We start from the raw sequence: 20,914 nt of genomic DNA, 5'->3' as shown, positions 1-20,914 counted from the left end.
GGACTCAAAATCAGTTCGCTATGTCTGTAAATTTGTTATATCCAAATTCATTATAACCATAAAATTTTGCAAAGATTTGTTAAGAATTTTACTGGGAATCAAACTTCCCTATATCTGAGATTTCGCTAATTATTCGTGTTCATTCTAAACAATTTTACTGTAATATAAAAACAATAAAATAAACTGAGCACAGACTCATTCTAAAGACAAAAAAAATTTTGAATCATGAATGACAGTCACACTTAGTCTTCCTCTCTGAATTACATTACAAAGAAAGTGCAGCTATCCTGCAGGATTTAAAATGAATCATATTGACAGTAATATTTAATTTCTAATTGATGTTCTGCTAATTGAGTACACATCCATTCATAACTGGATATCCTAAATTACACTGTCAAATGTAAAATCTTAAATGTTAGGAATGACTGACTATTTCATAAATTAGGTATCGGTACGTCTTCATGACTTTTTTACTTATTCTAGAAGGTATACAGCAAGAAGACAAAATAAATCAGAAACATGACTTAACTTATAATATTGATTATAATTCAGTATTTCTTCATATTCTTTCAATGGTAATTTTTTACTTTTTGCTTTACATATTTTATATCAGAATGTTTTGAATATGGGAATCACCCTTTTCTACTGTATTTCTTAAGTTTTATAGCTATAGTTTTATAGTTCTACCAATTTCAGTCTTCTGTTATGGCCAAGTGTCTAGGCTGTGTACCACACAGCTTCAGAATAGTGCTCTATTCAAGCAGCTTTACATTATTTTATTCTAGATTTGTTGTACATTTCAAAACTTTCAAATGAAACAATCACATTGAATGCATCATCAGGTTCCTGGGAGCAAGGTTGAACACTCCCCACCCCTGACTGTTATAGTGATTCGACAGGTGAATGAATATTTCCCCCTTACCAAAGTCAACAAACTCGGAGATGTTTTTCTCTCGTCGTAGCGTGGAGTTGCAGCACTCGTCATACAGGACGATGAGGACGTCCAGCAGGGTCTCCACACTGAGGGCCTGGCCATTGCTGTTCTGTACCCCTCCAACGTACAAATCACTCAGTTTTCTCAATCTCTCCTCCGCAGACATCATAATGTCTCGAGAGCGTCTAGGAATCGTCGTATATCAAAATATCGAGAGCAGTCCGCACTCATACCTTGCTCTCTGTACACAAGGTATGATCTTTTTGTTAAATCACTTACTAAAATGGAGCATTTTTCTTTATAAATAAATGCAATTATCAATCTGTTCTTAGGGGGAGCCTGTCAAAATGCTTCATACTTCCGATTCTAAAATGTCAAAATACACAGGATCCTTTGTCAGTAGTTTTGTCACCAGCTCTTCTCCAAAATTAATTAGAATACGATTTTACAGTTGCAATCCTTTCCTAGTTCTTTTTCACTGCATTCATACGATCTGAATGTAAATACACTCTTAAACAGTGTTGTTCGTTCTTTCGGATGTCATGGAACATGGCCGACAAAGAGTGCATTGTGGGAAATTGATACGCAGGCGTGTGACGTCATTATTTATTTTATTACACATTTCAGCATCTGCCAAATTATATATATATTTTGTTCTTATTTCAGCTATCTGAATTTATTTATTTTAAATAAAAAATATGGTTTCAAAATAAATAGTTCAGATTTAACGTTATACCGTTAAACTAGAGTTTCCAAAGAATCAGAACCGGGGGGGGGGGGGGGGGGGGGGCTTGCACATTAATGACCAAACTGTATGGATTTTTATCATATTTTATCAGTTTAAAGTAAATCCACCCTCCTGTGACGTCATACATTCTACATAAACCATGAATTCATTAAATTTCTTGCAAGTAGATTTGTAATTTCTATGTTATCATAGGTTCACATCAAAAACTCAAATCATTGTTTACTTGGAGATATTTAATAAGCGTTTTTCATTCTTATATTCGACATAATTCAATAATGACAAAGGGAAATAACTCTTTTCTACTTTTCTCTAAGTGATATATCTAAATGCTATAATTTTTCTAATGTAAACAATTTTTTCTTTTTTGTTAATCAATTTTAGTTTTCAGGCATAGTAAGCAATAAAATTTAAATAGACAAACAAGTATCCATCCACATAATTTAATTTTTAAACAAAAAAAAGTTTGATTTTCAGATGATAATTTCAGCCTTTGGTTTTTATTACCTTACATCTTAAATAGTATGGATACATATATATTTTATTTATTTTTTGATGAAATTCAAGTCCAATCAGTTAAAAAAAAGTTAAGTTTTTAACTTTGAACCCATGATTTTATAGGTACGGAGTTACCTTAAAAGACAATAGGAAATACCTTTTTACATAGAGGTGTAAATTGATAATTTTTTTTTAAATGCATTTAATTAAAATTTTAATAACGTTACAGTGTTTTGCTTTGCCATGTTTGCATTAATTAATCTTTTAGGCTATTAAAAAGCAATTAATTTGTGGATGGATACATAATTAAATAATGGAGAAACAAAATGTGCATTATGATGCCTAATTGAAGTGCACTTCTGGTAATAATGATTGTGTTGTAGGAAAGGAGGATTATAAATACAATGAAAATATAAATGGCTGGACCGGGAATCGAACCAGGGACCCCTGCAACTCTTATAAGTCAAGAGCTCTACCAATGAGCTACCCAGGCCTATATCCATGGTCCATATAGCCTCAACTACTACATTCCTCCATCCTTAAATAGTCTTTGCATGACCCTGAAGACCCATGCAATTAACACAAGTTAAAATTCACCTTGTCAGGACTAATATATATTACATGTATATTTATATGCCTGAACAAGGAAGGCCATGGCACCATCTGTAGTAGTAGGAAAGGAGGAATGAGTTTATAAATACAATGAAAATGTATGGCTGGATCAGGAATCGAATCCAGGACCCAGTGCAACTCAAGTCAGGTTCGAGCTCTACCACTGAGCTACCCAGGCCGATATCCACGGTCCATATAGCCCAAACTACTACATATGCAAAATGTTTAAGTTTATATATCTTATTAATAAGAAATTATGCCAAATGTGGGCGTAAGAAACACTATGATGCCCATAGGAAGCGCCCTGGTAAATTTCAAGGGCACTGACCTCGATCTATATACAAGGGTTAAAACTCGATCTCTCTGTTGAAAAAAAATTTGTTTATGCAATTCATTATCAACAAAGGGAAAATAATTACCGATGCAATAGGAATTACTTGCTTACTCACAGGGAAACCACATGCTGAAGTAGTATTTTAAAAATAACTTTAAATTTATCTTGTTGGCCTTATATCATAAGTTGAAAATTTAATTTCAATTAAATTCTACATTGTGCAGTGTAAATAGGGTCCTTAATACCTCTGGCTTTTACCGAGAGACCTTGGAACTCTTTTCTTTAAAAAAAATAATAATTAAAAGCCAAGCAGCAGAGTCCTTAGTTTAACAACTGGGTAATCAAATTAAAAAACATTTACGATGATTTCATTCAAAGGACTACAAATTTCTCCCATTTAAACCAATATATATTTATATTCCGGTTTTGCTACTATACATGGTTATTTTCGACCCATGTAATTTTCACTCTTCTACACTTGCAAACAATTTTGCCCTGTCTTGAATTTGCCCAGACACAGTTGCATGTTTAAAAAGAAATAATTTGATACATTGGAATAAGCCCAGTCTTATAAATTTGTCTGCTTACAACGAAGGCGAAAATAAAATGGGGTGAATATTTCAGTACAGTACAGTACATGTATGTAAGACATCTCTTACCAGCAATCATGCTCATTTTTCAGGGACAAAAAACATTTGTGCATCACTTTATCACAATCTGCAAATCTTTGGACAGATCTTTAGATAACAACGAACAAACAAAAACAAAAAATATTTGATTTGAAATTTAATTATCTCATTAAAACAAAAAAAGAAAAACAATGACCCGTGAAATCATAATCGTGTATTTTACAAAACCCACAAAATTGTAAACAAAAGTAAACAAAATAAAATTCTTGTGGAACTGCAACAAAACACTTCTCTTGGTGGACTAGGGCAAAATCACTGGAATTAAAGATGAAAAGGCAAGAAAAAATATCCAACTGCATTTGAAATCACATTCTATAGATGTGCATAATATACATGTATACAGGAAAGCATGGAATTAATTAAAGACAGAATGACAGTGAAAAAGTTTAGGACTACTGTAAATATAAACAGAACAGGACTCCAATGTGACTGTCTGAACATTGAGTTGGTAGACTGTCTGAACATTATGTCGGGTATATATGAACATGCAACCTCCATTTTATAAAGCCAAACCTGGTCAACTAAAATACTCCTACAGCACTACATAATAATAACAAGGATTTCATGTCATTGGCACTAAAGAATACTGGCACATCAGGCTTATTCACAATTGGTAATACTGATCTTGTACATATAAAAAAAAATTATGGGAGACAAGTCTTCTTGTACTTTAACCATGATATTACAATTTTTATCTACTGATTATGACAAGATGAAGGATAATTGCACAAAACAAATTCATTTTCCCCCCTCCTAATACAGCCAATGATTCTTAGGGAAAAAATCTCAAAATATAATACAACAGACAGGCTTTGAAAAGGGGAATATCTCAATTTTGTTTGTTACTCTTGATACATAGCAATGGAAATAATAAATTTGGGGGAGGGGGTCTGCCTGAAAAGAAATCTCTTTGGCTAATTCAATAACAAGAAATGCAATTTTCAAAAGCATTATACATTTGAAAAGTGAACAAATGAAAATGTTCATGTAATTGAGTACAAAAGCATTTGCTGTACTTCCGATTAAGAGTCTTGTGGATGTATTGGTATGAAATCAAATTATGGACAATCTCATTAAAAAAAAACCCATAGACACAATCATCACAAAATCATACTACACAACCAAGATTATCTACATATTCTGTAAAATATTGGAAAAAAATTGCATTCAAGGCATAAAATGGGATTTCCCAGTGTGATTTCATTCAATAGTGTGTATACTGGTCTTTATCCCAATGACCAAGGAGACAGATGACTGAAAAGACAGTATTTCTTCACTTCTACATGGTTATAAAAATATGAATGATGTCCAACATTCCATATTTGTTGAATTATATCCTGTCCATTTCTGGAATTAGATCAACCTGAAAAACATTAAATCCAATATTATCAATTTTATCTTTTAGAATCAATATCTTTTATTAGAACACGAAAACACATTAAATTCAAAACCGGAAAAGAAAACTCTTGGATCTACCCACCGTAGTTCTCTCTTGGTTTTCCTTTAGGATGTGCTGAATCAAGGCCTGCACAGTTCTTGTCTGTTCCTTCCTCTTCTGTAAAGTCTCGGGGAGTTTAGCCTCCAGGAGTTCCATACTGGATGACTGAGAAATCTCAAACACACTTCCACGATGGTCATCGTTCCAAACCTGTGAGTCAAATTTAGATGGCTGCAAAATTGTATTTTTTGTTCGGCTTGAGTTTGGAAGTTGTGGTTTCTCTTCTGCAATGACCTTTTGCTGTGGGAGGTAGTTATTCTGAGGGGGGTAAGATTTTTTAGATTGAGAGCTGGGACCATAGGCCCGAGAGTCAGACTGATAGTCTACATTCGATATCTGATGGTGAGCCGAGTTTATCTGCATTTCACACTGAGACTGGCTCTGCGACAGGGGATGGGCATTATGTTGAGATGGATGGGCATCATGTTGAGATGGATGGGCATCATGTTGAAGTGGATGGGCATCATGTTGAGATGGATTGGCATGACGGCGAGGTGGCTGGACATCATGTTGAGGTGGATTGACACAAGGTTGCAGTGGATGGGTATTAGGTAGAGATGAACTGGCATGAGATTGAGGTGAACTGACATCAGCTTGAGGAGGATTGGCAAACATATTCATTGGTGGCTGACCTCCTAATGTACTTGGGTCTACAAAAGGTTGCCCAGACAATCCCATCAAATTATAGGAAAGTAATGGATTTGGCAACATGGGATTTGGCAATCCAAGGGGCATTAAAGGGGCAATTCCTGGCAGGAGGGGTAACCCTGGCAACAGGCCTGTGCCTAGTGCATTGCTTGTTGTTGCCAGATACTGGAGATAGGATTGTAGAAGGTGAGGAGGCAGTGGCATAGGTAGACCAAAGTTTGGAAGACTGCCAGGATTGCCTGCAACTAAACCAGGACCAACTCCTGGGACTTGTGGATAGACAGGTGGACTCTGAGAAGGATGAGGCAAATTGGGTGGGGGAGGGGTATGAACAAACTCTGGGACTCGGGTATCTTTAGAGTTGGCAGCTGAGAAGACTTGCATTGGGTCAACTTGAGCAGCAGGGTGAACAAAACCTGTGGACATTTGAGGAGCTGTGTCCTCATAAATAGAATTCAGAGGAGGAGCGGTGTCCTCATTGACAGAATCCCGAGGAGATATGTCAGAGGAGGGCTTGACAGACGTTGATGGGTGACAAGTTGTTTGTGGTCTGCCTTGATTGGTCAAGTGATACACTGAATGATGCTGACCCTGAAACACAGGGTCTGGTTTTGTTTTTGCTGAGGTTTTCTGTGCAATAGAACTGTCTTTGAACTGTTCGTTTCTTTCAATCCATTCAATGCTTGATGGTGAAGTTTGGGCTGTTGTGGTGGGACTTTGGTCAGTTTTAGAGGAACCATCAGGTGGAGATTCCTCCTGTGTGGTCAAATGTTTTAACACTGGTAATCGGGGTTTCATTGCATCTTTTTTGACACTCTTCATGATCTCCTTGAAGAAGTTTTTAGCTTCAGTGGTTGCTGGACAGGTAGGAGCAGGAAGGGTGTTGCTGTCTGGGGGCAGAGTAATGAGCTCACTCTCCCAGTCCTCTACCATGGGTTGTTGCCTTGTTTGGTCTACAACAGTTTGACGTGATAGACTGGAGCTCTGATTTCTCTGGGATCCAACATCACTACTGATTGAAGATGGCTGAGGTTTTTTCCAATTTCCTTCTGACGTCTCTGAATTTTCTTTAGAAGATGAACTGAACATGGCATTCATCACTGAAGGAATAACCTGGTCTTGGTTTAATGCGCTCTTGCAGTCCTCTGAACCAGATATCCCATCATTCCTAGTCTTGGCGGCTGTTTCCCAGTTTTCTGTTGGGAGGGTGTCTGTTGGGTTGGTGGGAGACTTGGCCACTGTCTTCATTGGCCTCCGTCTGTAGCCTGGTCTCTGAGATTTCTGGTTCGCTGGTGTGGAAGGCTTTGACAGAGATGGGTTTTCACCATTCTTCTCCTTTTTGATGGGATTTGGATTTAATCCCAACTTTGCCAGCTTGTTTAGCATGTTTGAGACTTTCTTTTGGGGGACTGTTTCAGTCTTTTCATCATTTTGAAGCACAGCAGCCCTCTGAGTGGTTTCAAGGCTGTTATTTGAATGAAGTAAGTCAGAAGAGCTTGTAGGTAAGTTGCATGCAGTATTAGATCTCTCTTCTTTCAAAATCTCTCCCTTCAAAACATTTTCAGGATCTAATGTTGCCTGCTCATCATAATTTTGGACAAATGATAAAACAGGAGTTTTTGTTTTCACTGTAGAAGCTCCACTGCCTGTCTCCACGTGACCCAGCTTCTCTTTTTCTGGATTAACGTTTTCAGGTGACACAAATATCTCTGGACTGTGCTCAGTCTGGGCTTTAATCGACATGTCATTGGTCAGATCCCAGTAGTCATGGCTAACCCTGCTGCCCCCAGAAGAGGTTTGGTAGGTCTTCTGCTGAAGGCTAGCTATCAGGCGGCGGGCTTTCTCCTCATGGCTGGCTTTCTCCTCAGATTCATCACATACTCTGTCCATTGATGATTGCTGAGTTTTTCCATTTTGTGCAGGGGTGTTGTCTGAATTTTTAACAGAGATGTTCCAAAAATCATGTGGATTTTGGCTAAAAGGTTGAGAAATTTCAACACATGTTGACTGTGGCCAAGAATTCTGAACTCCCACTTCTCTTTCGTTTGTCGTCATTTGTTTTCCTATGCCAGTACTCTGAGCATTAATATCCCCTGGTTTAAACATGAGCATAGATTGAGAAGCAGTAGGTGTAAATGTCTTGTTCTCATCCAAGTTCTGTCCTGCAGGAATTTGACAAAAAGCTGGGTTACTTCTACTGGTATGTGTAGAAGGTGGAATCTGGGCGCTGTGAAGATATGTAGAAGTTGGGATCTGGGTGCTGTAATGAGGTTTTTCCATCTTCTGTTTGTTGTCCGACCAGACCGTTTCAGCGTTTGGTCTTGGATCAACAGTCTGGTGCTCAATAACTACATTAGTCCAAGGGTTCCTGCGATTCGGATCCCTTTGGTCGGTCTGGGGATATCTTCTTGACTCCACTGCCTCACTTTGATTTTCACCACACTCTATAGTCTCACTTCTGTTTTGGTCACTATAACTGGACTGTAGGTATCTTCCAGATTTTACTGCTTCACTGGTATTTTCACCATAATCTCTGGTCTTGCCCTGTTTTTCACCACTACTATCAGACACTAGCTTTGAATCCTTTAACTTGCTATCCATGAGACTAGCTGTACTTCTTGTAATGTCGTTATGATTTTCATCCACAGTACAGGTAATATGTTTATCAACAGATAACTTTGATCCCTGTTGTCTGGCAGAATCCTGGGCCGAGTTATTTGTGTTAGGTTGGGACTCTCTACTAGCAGACATGACGATTTTTGCGTTGTTTTGCCACTGCAGACATTTTCGCGCAGTTGTGGGAAGCTTGTTGGACACGTACAGGAAGTCTCCGTCATTATCCCAGGATTCCTCTTTCACCATCTGCTGTGGGATGTGAAGTCTTGGAGGTGGAATGGTGTTGGCATAATTCGTGGTAAGGACCGGTTTTGGCACTGTCTCCTCTTTCTTACTGGATGAGAACCACTTTTTAGTGTCCTTTTCGGCTCTGTTTGGCAAAATCTCCCAGATATTTTCTACTTGTTCCGTGGTCCTGAAAATTAATGAATATCATTTACATTTAATCGGTGGCAGATTTAATTTTCATTAATGATATTTAAAAATTGGATTTAGGGAATTGTTAAAATCCTGAATTGAGATAGCTGGTGATATTGTAAATCACATTAAAGTAAATCAGTCAAGAAAATAAGGCAAATCTACCTAGTAAATACCTAGAATATACTTGTTGGTTGAACTGAAGCATTGTCAGAGGCCAGTGTCTTCACATACATTTTTAGACTAAATCAAGTTTTTACACAATGAATTCTAGTGGTACAAACTTTGGAACACAAGTTATAGAAGACACTATTTAACTGGTGCCAGTCTTACGTTTTCTTTACAGGCTTTGATGCAGGGGAAGGGAACTCCTGCTGTGTGGTGGCGGTAGGTCTGGTGTCCTGTCTGGTCAGTGGCGGTTCTGGAGAGATTTTCTTTGTCGTCTGTGGAGCGGTGACAGTTTTAGCGGTGTTTCTTTGTTCAGCAGTGTCAACAGGTCTATTGAACAAAGCCGGAGGTTTTACTTCTTTCTGAATCTTTTCTGGAATAAAATTCTTGGCTGACATGATTTCTCGGTACCTGAAATATTGATGTGGAATTATCAGAGTTAGCCACTGCCTCATTCAAAAATTGAATATCAGTCAAATTTGAACTTGAAAAACATAATGTACATGATTTGTAAATTTGAACTTGCATCATCTGCCATTACCTTATGTACTGATATAGGCTTAGTCTCTTACATGATTTATTTATTAATTGACCTACTTTCTGTATGTTTTAAGCAGTCTTGCTTTCTCCCATGATTTACCTGTAAGTTGGCCTATTTTCTTTACTGATTAACCGGTAAGATGGACTATTTTTTCTACATTTGTGCATGATTTTTGTAATATGGCCTTTTTTATTTACATTAGTGCATGATTTACCGTTATACGACTTACTTTCTTTTCATTTGTGCACAGTTTACCCCTTAGGTGATCTACTTTCTTTACAACATTTATGCATGATTTACCTGTGAGTTGACCTACTTTCTTAATATTTATGGAGCCTTAAAGCAGGGCTGTCACAGCATTTTTTGGTACAGAGACCAGGTTCCTCCCAATTGGTAAAATTATCAACATTTTTTGTCAAATTGGGAAAATCTAAGACACTTGTATTATTAAAAGGTATCTATATATCATAGCAAAATCTTTGGTTAACTTCTAAAAAGTGAAATTTAACAGCTCAAATTTTACTTGAAAACAAAGTAAAATTTGTGATATTGGAATTTGTAGATGAGTAAAACAGGAATTTTACGGGGTTTGCCAAATTAAGAACGGTCTATTTATCTGACCCAAATTAAAGAGATTGACGGCTTCTGGTCCTTACTTTCTCTGCTCCTCCTCTTGGGCAGCTGTTTTCTGACTCAGTAGAAGCACCTGGTTGAGGATTTCTTCCTCCTCCTGGGGGTTCCGAGGCGCCAGTGAGCTCAGCTGTTGTTGTCTCAGGTGGCGCTGCTGCCATACATTAACGCTTGGGGGAGGGGGCTCTAAAACCAAACATCCCAGTAATTACAATAATTCATACCTTCAAATACCACAACCTCTGACCTTTGGCATCAAAGATCAAGACCTACCTTTGACCTTTGGGGGTGGATCCCTGGTAACACTGTCCTCCTTCTCAAACCACTTTTGGGGGACATCTTCTACCTTAAGTTCTTTCCACTTCTGTTTCTTACTACAAATCAAACAAATTGATTTGTTGTTATTCATCTGAAACAACTTTTTGAAAATTTTGAACATTTTCCTGCAGAAATATTGAATAAATATTTAATATCATTTGGTTAAGTATGGGATGTCTATACAATGACACATTTCAGAGTCAGTGGATGTTTGAAGAACACTTTCTCAAAGTTATTATTAAATCTAGAGGGTTTAAGAAACCAGCTTCCTGTATGTCTTTACTTTCTCTACCTTTCATGTCTGCTTCTTTCTTTATTATTTGAGTCTATTAACTTCCTGTATGTTGTGAGTCAGCTTACTTCCTGTATGTTTTGCTTACTTCTGTATGATGGGTATGTTGTGAGTCAGGTTACTTCCTGTATGTTTTGCTTACTTCTGTATGTTGGGTATGTTATGAGTCTACTTAATTCCTGTATGTTTGCTTACTTCTGTATGTTGGGTATGTTATGAGTCAGCTTACTTCCTGTATGTTTTGTTTACTTCTGTATGTTGGGTATGTTGTGAGTCTGCTTACTTCCTGTATGTTTGCTTACTTTCTGTATGTTGGGTATGTTGTGAGTCTGCTTACTTCCTGTATGTTTTGCTTACTTTCTGTATGTTGGGTATGCTGTGAGTCTACTTACTTCCTGTATGTTTTGCTTACTTTCTGTATGTTGGGTATGCTGTGAGTCTGCTTACTTCCTGTATGTTTTGCTTACTTTCTGTATGTTGGGTATGCTGTGAGTCTACTTACTTCCTGTATGTTTTGTTTACTTTCTGTATGTTGGGTATGCTGTAAGTCAGCTTACTTCCTGTATGTTTGTTTACTTCTGTATGTTGGGTATGTTATGAGTCAGCTTACTTCCTGTATGTTTGCTTACTTCTGTATGTTGGGTATGTTGTGAGTCAGCTTACTTCCTGTATGTTTTGTTTACTTCTGTATGTTGGGTATGTTATGAGTCAGCTTACTTCCTGTATGTTTGTTTACTTCTGTATGTTGGGTATGTTATGAGTCAGCTTACTTCCTGTATGTTTGTTTACTTCTGTATGTTGGGTATGTTATGAGTCTACTTACTTTCTGTATGTTTTGCTTACTTTCTGTATGTTGGGTATGTTGTTAGTCTGCTTACTTCCTGTATGTTTGTTTACTTTCTGTATGTTGGTTATGTTGTGAGTCTGCTTACTTCCTGTATGTTTGTTTACTTTCTGTATGTTGGGTATGTTGTGAGTCAGGTTACTTCCTGTATGTTGGGTATGTTGTGAGTCTACTTACTTTCTGTATGTTTTGCTTATTTCTGTATGTTGGGTTTGTTGTGAGTCAGGTTACTTCCTGTTTGTTTGTTTACTTCTGTATGTTGGGTATGTTGTGAGTTTACTTACTTTCTGTATGTTTTGCATACTTCCTGTATGTTGGGTATGTTGTGAGTCTACTTACTTCCTGTATGTTTTGCTTACTTTCTGTATGTTGGGTATGTTGTGAGTCTGCTTACTTCCTGTATGTTTTGCTTACTTCTGTATGTTGGGTTTGTAATGAGTCAGCTTACTTCCTGTATGTTTTGCTTACTTCGGTATGTTGGGTATGTTGTGAGTCAGGTTACTTCCTGTATGTTAACTTACTTCTGTATGTTGGGTATGTTGTGAGTCAGGTTACTTCCTGTATGTTTGTTTACTTTCTCTATGTTGGGTATGCTGTGAGTCTACTTACTTCCTGTATGTTTGCTTACTTTCTGTATGTTGGGTATGTTATGAGTCTACTTACTTCCTGTATGTTTGCTTACTTCTGTATGTTGGGTATGTTATGAGTCAGCTTACTTCCTGTATGTTTGCTTACTTTCTGTATGTTGGGTATGCTGTGAGTCTGCTTACTTCCTGTATGTTTTCTTACTTCTGTATGTTGGGTATGTTATGAGTCAGCTTACTTCCTGTATGTTTGCTTACTTTCTGTATGTTGGGTATGCTGTGAGTCTACTTACTTCCTGTATGTTTTGCTTACTTTCTGTATGTTGGGTATGTTGTGAGTTAGCTTACTTCCTGTATGTTTGTTTACTTTCTGTATGTTGGGTATATTGTGAGTTAGCTTACTTCCTGTATGTTTGTTTACTTTCTGTATGTTGGGTAGGTTATGAGTCAGCCTACTTCCTGTATGTTTTTATTACTTCATGTATGATTTAAGTTTGCTTATTTTCTGTACATTTTAAGTCTAACTATTTCCTGTATGTTTTGCTTACTTTCTGTGTGTTTGGTGTGTTGTGAGTCTACTTACTTCCTGTATGTCTTGAGTTCCTGAGCCTCCTCCTCATTCCTCTTCCTCTCCAGTTCCTGTTGTTTACGGAGATGCTCTTTCCTCATCCTCTCAAACTCTTCCTGAACACACTCATCCTCCCCAGCCAGGGCATGATCAGGGTCAGAGGGACTGGTTGGCACAGGTACAAACTACAACACAGAGTAAAGAAAAAAAATTTTGCAAGGGGGAATAACTCAATTTCTATAATTTAAAGCTGCTTGGTCCGATTTTCTATCAAATTTTATGAACGCTTTTAAACGATGGTTATGCTAAGTATGTGTATAATGATAGACATTGCAGTGGTTTCCGGAGTCAATTAAGCCATATTTTAATGAAAAAAATGATGAACAAAATTTGTTAACAAAACAAACGACATAAATACCGTATTTTTCGGGGCATATGCCGATGTGGGGCATAGGCCGAATTGCTCATTTTTAGACAAAATTCAAGAAAAATCCTTAGACTTGCCTAATTGGGGGATAAGCCGATTTTCAATCGATGATTACTATAGTAAAAGTATGACCGCTGATTAAGGAAGTCATCGTATGAAGTATATACTTTCAGAATATCGATGTAGAAAGTCATTAGAGTAATAAAAATTTATTAAATTTGCTTAACATATATATTTTAAGCAATTTTTAAAAATACATCTGTGTTTTGTGGCTGTTTGGTCTCCCGTATTCGTCGGTGTATCGTTACGTATCGTAATTTTACATAGTGTAAATTTAATTGCAACACCAACCTCCATGGTTCTGTCTGGTAGAACTAAGTATAAAATTTTACCAAACCTTTTATATTTTATTAATACCTTATTGCTAAATTTCATTTAATCAAGTTATACTTTGAAAGCTACTTGTAAATACGGGGTATGGCGTCCATTAGCTCAACACGTGGTTTTATATTCAAATAGAGTTATCTTCCGTAATCGCTATGAATGAGAAAACGAAATACCAAACATAATATATTTAATTTGTGTTCTTTTCATTATTTAATTAAATAGTGACTTGCCGTTATGCAGAGAAGTTGTAATGTTAAAAACACAGTTAATGCAATGAAGTGTAACGGTGTACACTACGTGTCTCCAGGCTGTGTTTGAGTCACGGGTTTCACACCTTTGTATATACACACGACTCCAGAATACCATTATTTCATCCAACAGAAAATTAATTGTAAAAACACAAAGCATTTGATTTATTCTACACCCTAGACCAGTGATTCCCACGAACGCAGACATGAAGAATTCACAAAAATTCCGTCATAATACATTCTACCTGGTTTGGTTTTCTTTTTTACTACGCAATAATAGTTTCCAGGGTTTATACACAAACATGGGAAAAAATTCTTTTGATTGGGGTTGTAAAGAAATACCTCGTACAGTACTGTACATTTTATAACTCACGATGTCCTTACAAAAATTATCAACGGGACAACTATCGAACAATAGTTCAAACGGATGAAAAAAAAACCAACCCTCATAATAAACTGCTACAACAGTACAATGGATAAAAACAGTGGATTTTATATTTTACTGTTAAATTTTTTCAACTTTGAGTCTACGATTGGCCGATCCCGGGGGATAGGCCGGGGCTCGCTCATCGGAGAAAAAAAATAACGGCCTATGCCCCGAAAAATACGGTAGGTAACGCGTTATTTCACCTAATATCAAAATTCGCCCAGATACTGAGGCGGCTGTGATTATATTACGACTTAGACATCACTATATATAGAGGTTATAATAATTTGACAAATCAAAAATGAATCTTTATAAATTTTGTTCACTAATATTTCTTAAGTTTGTTTTGTTTACAATTGAAGCATAACAAAATGAATAAAGCTAATCATTTGGGGGACGAAACCAAACGGTCTCTTTTCTAAACATTCACATGATGCAGTTTGCTTTGTTTTTCTGTATGCTTCAAAAGAAATTATTTAATTTACTTTGAATATTTCTAAATTTGAAAGGAGACCGATTCTGCTGGTGTAAATAGGCGAAAGTCTATAACTTTCTAAGATAATTGGTTGTTATGGAAAATTATTTGATACCATTTAATAGAGCTAAAAAATCGGACCATTCAGCTTTAAAATTTAATTTTTTTTCATTCTCAATAATGGCAACTAAATTCAATATGGCAATAAAATAAACCAATGTGAAAGCATTTGACCCATGCAGTTGTGCCAGAGACACAAAATATTTTGTTGGCCTTAACCTCAATGTGTCTAAGTAGATGGGTTACTTCATACAGCTTTGAATTTGCAGATTGGTTTTCTATACAGTTACTGTTTTTAAAAGAAATTAAATTTTCAGTTTGTGCTAAACATAGATCTCACATCATTCCCTCTGTAAAAGAAAATGCAAATTTTATCTGCAGATTTAATTAAAAAGACTTGATTATCAGTGAATACAAGTTAACTATTGGTTGTATACATTAGTGTGTTGAGTTCCTGACCTCCTGAGTCTGCTTGCTCCTGAGAGAATCCAGCTCCTGCTGGTGTAAGGTCTGCTGCTCCTCCTTCTGTCGGATTCGTTCCGCTCGGATCTGCTGCTCCGTGTGTCTCTTCGGCTGGACCTTCATCAAGTCACTGTACTCTTGTAGATGGCGCTGTAATAGACTGGACTTAACCTGACTGTCCGCTGGATGTTTTGTTTCCCCAAGTCTGTCTGTCTGCTGACTGGAGGGGACGGACAGGGTAATTAGACTCTCCTTCTGTTCAGCAGTTACCTCCCTTTGCTTTATAACAGTTGTTGTCTCCCTTTGTTTAACAACAGCAGTAGTCTCCCTTTGCTTTATGACAGTTGTTGTCTCCCTTTGGTTTGAAACTGCTACTGGCTTGTATGCATTTGAGTTCTGATTTGTATTCTCTATGGCTTTACACTCTTGCTTGTCTGAATTAACACTAGTTTTGGCTATTTCACTAAAATGTTTCCCCAACAGCAATGATTTAGTCACTGAATCTGTTGTTAAATTTGCTGTGTTTTGCATCTAAAACAGATTTCTTTCTTTTTTTTATCAAAATTTAAAACAAAACATAAGTAATCACAGATTACAAAGCTCACCGAGACGAGGCATCACCTTTATGAGGAATCACCTTTATGAGACCACCTTTATCATATTATTTGAAAATTATAGTTAATAACGATCTTGGATATACATGGATACTGTTTTGACACAATATCGTTTAACAATATCATATGTCAAAAAATTGTATAATAATCATATGTTAATTTCATAGGGAATTATATGATACAATGTTTATCAATACAATAATATAAAATATGATATTGCATCCTATGATACCTACAATATATATCATATATAACAATCAAATACTGTAATAAATAATGATGAAATATGATATTTTAACATATGATATGACATTGTATCTTGTTATACATTATTGTATTTGATCACATAATACAATATCATAATACATTATGATATTGATATTATATGATACATTATAATAATATATGATACAATATCAAATCACATAATACATCACAATATTGTAACATATTGTATAATATTATAGTATGATATTGTATTGTATGATAATGTATATTTGATACATGATAGGATATTGTATCATATGATACAATAAAATTAGATACAACATTGTATTATATCAATTGATACAATATCATGTGATATAGCACTATATCATATCATACAATATCACATTATACAATATCATATAATATATTTTCATATGATATAATAATAAATTTTATAAACAAATATTATATCATACAATATCGTATCATATGATACAATACATATTATATAATATTATATCATATGATGCAATATTTTATGTTGCAATATCATATAAAATAGCATGTGATAAAATAGTATATTATACAATATCATATTATACAATATTGTATCATAATAAATAATTCTATACATAACAATATCATGATACAATATCTATCATAATGTACAAAAAATTTGATATAATATCATATCGTATCATATAACTTTTTACAATATGATATATGATATAATATTGTATCATATAAAACAATAGTGTATCATATCATTCAATACCATATCATAGGAATCATATTATATCATTTAACAACGAACACATCTATCAAGCAGGTTTGAGATAGATTTTTTTTAGCATCCTTGATAATGGAGATCTGCATCTGAAGCTACCTCTGCGTTTTATTTATAATATAGTTAAATCAACTAAGCAAGCTATTATCTATAAAATATGTGACTTGTTCCAAAAAAACAAATCTCATCCAGCATCCGAAACCTACGCCTCAGATTCAGCATTCAAGCCTGCCAGGTGCATCAGTATCATAAGATGCATCATCCATGCAAGTTTTGTGAAGTTAGGACCAGTAATAACTAAGATATAATCATAAGAGAGCACCTGCTCCAAAAACACCAGCTCTTAAAACCTTAACCTCACTCCAGCATCTGAAACGTATAGGTCAAATTCAGCATTCATGCCTGTCAGGTGCATCAGTATCATAAGACGCACCATCCATGCAAGTTTAGTAAAGTTAGGACCAGTAATAACTAAGATATATTTTTTAGCATCCTTGATAATGGAGATCAGGCTCTGCATTCGAAGCTTCCTCTGTGATTCATTCATATTACATATCAACTATGCAAGTTTGAAATAGTATTATTATCTATTAAACATGTGACCTGTTCCAAAAAACTTAACCATATCCAGCATCTGAAACCTATGGCTCAGACTCAGCATTCAAGCCTGTCAGGTGCATCAGTATCATATGACGCACCATCCAAGGAAGTCTGGTGAAGTTAGGACAAGTAGTAACTAAGATATAATCATCAGAGGACACCTGCAACAAAAACTTTAACCAGCTCTAAAAACCTTAACCTCCTTCAGCATCTGTAACCTATGGCTCAGATTCAGCACCTAAGCCTGCCTGGTGCATCAGTATCATAAGACACACCATCCATACAAGTTTGGTGAAGTACGGACCAGCAGTAACTTAGATATTGCTATCAAAGGGCACCTGCAACAAATACTTTAACCTGGTCCAAAAACCTTAACCTCCTCCAGCATCCGAAACCTAAAGCTCAGATTAAGCACTCGAGCCTGTCTGGTGCATCAGTATCATAAGACACACCATCCATGCAAGTTTGGTGAAGTACGGACCTGCAGTAACTTAGATATTGCTATCAAAGGGCACCTGCAACAAAAACTTTAACCTGGTCCAACAACCTTAACCTCCTCCAGCATCTGAAATTTAGGACTCAGATTCAGCATCCAAGTCTTTCAAGTCCATAAGTAGGTCCAGATGCATCATCCATGCAAGTTTGGTGAAGATAGGACAAGTAATAGCTTATATACAGGACCTGCAACAAAAACTTTAACCAGGTCCGGACGCCGAAGCCGACACCGACGCCGAGGGTATAGCATAAGCTCCCCCTGACTTCGTCTCGGTGAGCTAAAAATAATAATTGATATCTATAAATACACACAACCTGAATAAAATTCAAAATCTCAGTAAAAATCCCTACCATATTATTATTGATCTCTTTCTCCCCAAACAAATAATTCAATTTTTCCTCATGCTTTTCTAGTTCGGATTTTTCCTTTTCTGGTGGTGGCTTAGAAAACTTTTTCTCTTGTAATATCTTTTCTGCTTCCAGTCGAATCTGTTTTTTCTATAAAACACAAAACGGAATGATTGAACTTCAAAATATAGTTTAGATGCAAGCATAATTGGCCTACATTACAAATTTTGATTAGATGCAATATGTATGAAATTAAATCATAAAGATATTTGGCAGATTACTTAAGACTGCATTTATAATATCTCTCTGCAGATTACTTACCGGTAATTAAAGTTACCAAATTTTATTTTGTGTCTTTATTCAGCTACCTGATAATAAGTCAGCTTACCAGGTAATATGATGATTTCAATTGAGAGTAGAATGAATAGTGAAATAAATTTCAAACAAGAGGTCCTCAGGCCTTGACGGTCACCTAAGTACCATGACCCTTAAATGTCAGAGTCTTCTGTTTGCATTTTAAGCTTTATTTAAAAATTATCACCTGCCCCTCCCCCATAATGGCCTGCGTAGTGAATTTCACAATGTAACATCAGGATATAATGAACATATATAATAACAATGCATGACTTCATCTTCCACAACTGTGATAGTACAGTAAAAATATCATTAAATAAATACTGTGGTTTCATTTATTTTCTTGGGTATCAATTTTCGTGGATTTTCTGAAAACCACAGTTTCAAGGATACGTAATATCGTGGCCAATAATCCTACCGATACAAAATGTTAGTTGATATTGAACTTCAATGAACATTTAATTTCGAGAATCAACTTAACAACGAAATCCATGAAAATTGGTATTCAACGAATATTGATGAAACCACAGTACATTTTCACTATGTGCCCATATTGGCCATACCCTAGGGTCTGAACCCTTGACCCAGGGGCCATGAATTTCACAATTTGGTAAAGGGCTTCATGGACATCATTATCATGCAAAGCCATTCAGTTTTTTCCTTATGTGTTGTATAAGAGAAGATTTTTTAAAGTGTTTTTTTTTTGGTATATATTTGGCCCCCACAAATACCAGTCTGTATGGGAGTAAAGAAGATTTTGTAAGATTTAATACATTTTCACTATATGGCTTTATTGGCCCAAACCTACAGCCTATAAACCCCTCTCCCAGGGGTCATGAATTTCACAAAATTTTAAGGTAGAGGGCTCCATGAACCACAACCATGCATTTAATTTTTCTCAATTATATATTGGAATAAAGGATGATTTTGTAAAAATAAATACATTTTCACTATTAAAGCAATATCGGCCCAACCTACGGTCTGAACCACTGACCCATGGGCCATGAATTTCAAAATTTTGGTATATGGATTAAATAATTCATGGACATCATATAACCATGCATTTATAGTTTTTTCTCCACATGAGTTGAAAATTTGGCCCTTTTTGCTTATTTGGCCCTGTCACTGAAGCCCCAGGGGTGGTATGGTCATCAATTTCATAATTAACATTCAATGCTTCAAACCAAATGGTAACAATTAATTGGCCTTGAAGTTTTCAAAAAGAAGTTTTAAAAATGTAAAATTGTTGAAGGACAATGGATGATGGACAACAAAGGTCATGCAAAGACCAATTGCAATAGATAACCTCAGAGAGACTCAGGTAACCTAAAAATTTGCTGAATATTCTATTACATCAGTCATAGCAGCTCTAAGCTTTTGTTTCATTAATATGCCTGTAGTGTTTGAATCACATGGTCGGTAACAGACCTTTTCCTTCAAGTTTTTCCGCTGCTGTCTTTTATTTTTTAGCCGTTCATTAGCCTCTATCCGCTGAAGTCTTTCTTCCTCCAGTAATTTCCTCTGGAAGTTTTCTTTGTGCTGGTGTTCCACTTCTTCCACAGAAAGGCCATTGCTATTCCCTTCACTGTAGTTCTGAATCTCTGGCTGGTGCTGCAATGCTACTTTTGTGTATTCCTGCTTGATGTCATCTGAAAACAAAAATCCATGAACTTGTGAACAGATCAATAAATAATAACCTTGACCTTTGACATACATTTCTTTTAAAGGTTAGGATACGAGGATGTACAAACTTGGAATACGTGCGATTTTGCAAAAATAATTTTTTCATGAAATCTAATTTATTAAATGATCAATATTATTACGATTTTGAAAGATTAAAACTGAATGATATATTTGTCAATATAAATATTATTATTAACTTTCTCCCTAAAACAACTGTAAAATGCAATGTTAATCATTAACAAAAGTGTAACATATATATGCATGCGTGTATTTTACCCTCAGTTGCATTTTTCTCAGAGCCAACAATTTCAAAACATAAATGGTCTTTATTTTTTAGCGCCATATTTTCCTCAGCAGCGTGTTTTCATATTGATAGCGCCCTCTATTTCAAGAAAAGATAA

General features: G+C 35.8%; 2 protein-coding genes across 9 annotated transcripts in view; both read right to left on the bottom strand.

Moving 5' to 3' along the window:
* LOC128175683 (serine/threonine-protein kinase MRCK alpha-like) overlaps positions 1-1,491 on the bottom strand; it is a 28,117-nt gene extending 26,626 nt beyond the window's left edge. For all 8 annotated transcript variants that reach the window (XM_052841496.1, XM_052841495.1, XM_052841497.1 and 5 more), the window contains exon 1: positions 923-1,491. In XM_052841496.1, the coding sequence (XP_052697456.1) occupies positions 923-1,103 (181 nt within the window). In that variant the 5' untranslated portion in view covers positions 1,104-1,491. The remainder of the gene's footprint in view (positions 1-922) is intronic.
* Positions 1,492-3,894: 2,403 nt separating this feature from the next.
* On the bottom strand, positions 3,895-20,905 carry LOC128177131 (putative mediator of RNA polymerase II transcription subunit 26). Its single transcript, XM_052843698.1, has 10 exons — positions 20,790-20,905; positions 20,259-20,479; positions 18,480-18,626; positions 15,420-15,953; positions 12,952-13,121; positions 10,604-10,704; positions 10,357-10,516; positions 9,325-9,570; positions 5,293-8,989; positions 3,895-5,175 (listed from the first exon to the last, which is right to left on the bottom strand). The coding sequence occupies exons 1-10, from the start codon at positions 20,854-20,856 to the stop codon at positions 5,143-5,145; spliced, it is 5,376 nt and encodes a 1,791-aa protein (XP_052699658.1). The 5' UTR covers positions 20,857-20,905; the 3' UTR covers positions 3,895-5,142.
* Positions 20,906-20,914: the final 9 nt, after the last annotated feature.

This window comes from Crassostrea angulata, chromosome 3, assembly GCF_025612915.1.
Source record: "Crassostrea angulata isolate pt1a10 chromosome 3, ASM2561291v2, whole genome shotgun sequence".
NCBI classification, from domain to species: domain Eukaryota; kingdom Metazoa; phylum Mollusca; class Bivalvia; order Ostreida; family Ostreidae; genus Magallana; species Magallana angulata.
Note: the sequence above shows the minus strand (reverse complement) of the source record. Positions and strands in the feature narration are given on the sequence as shown.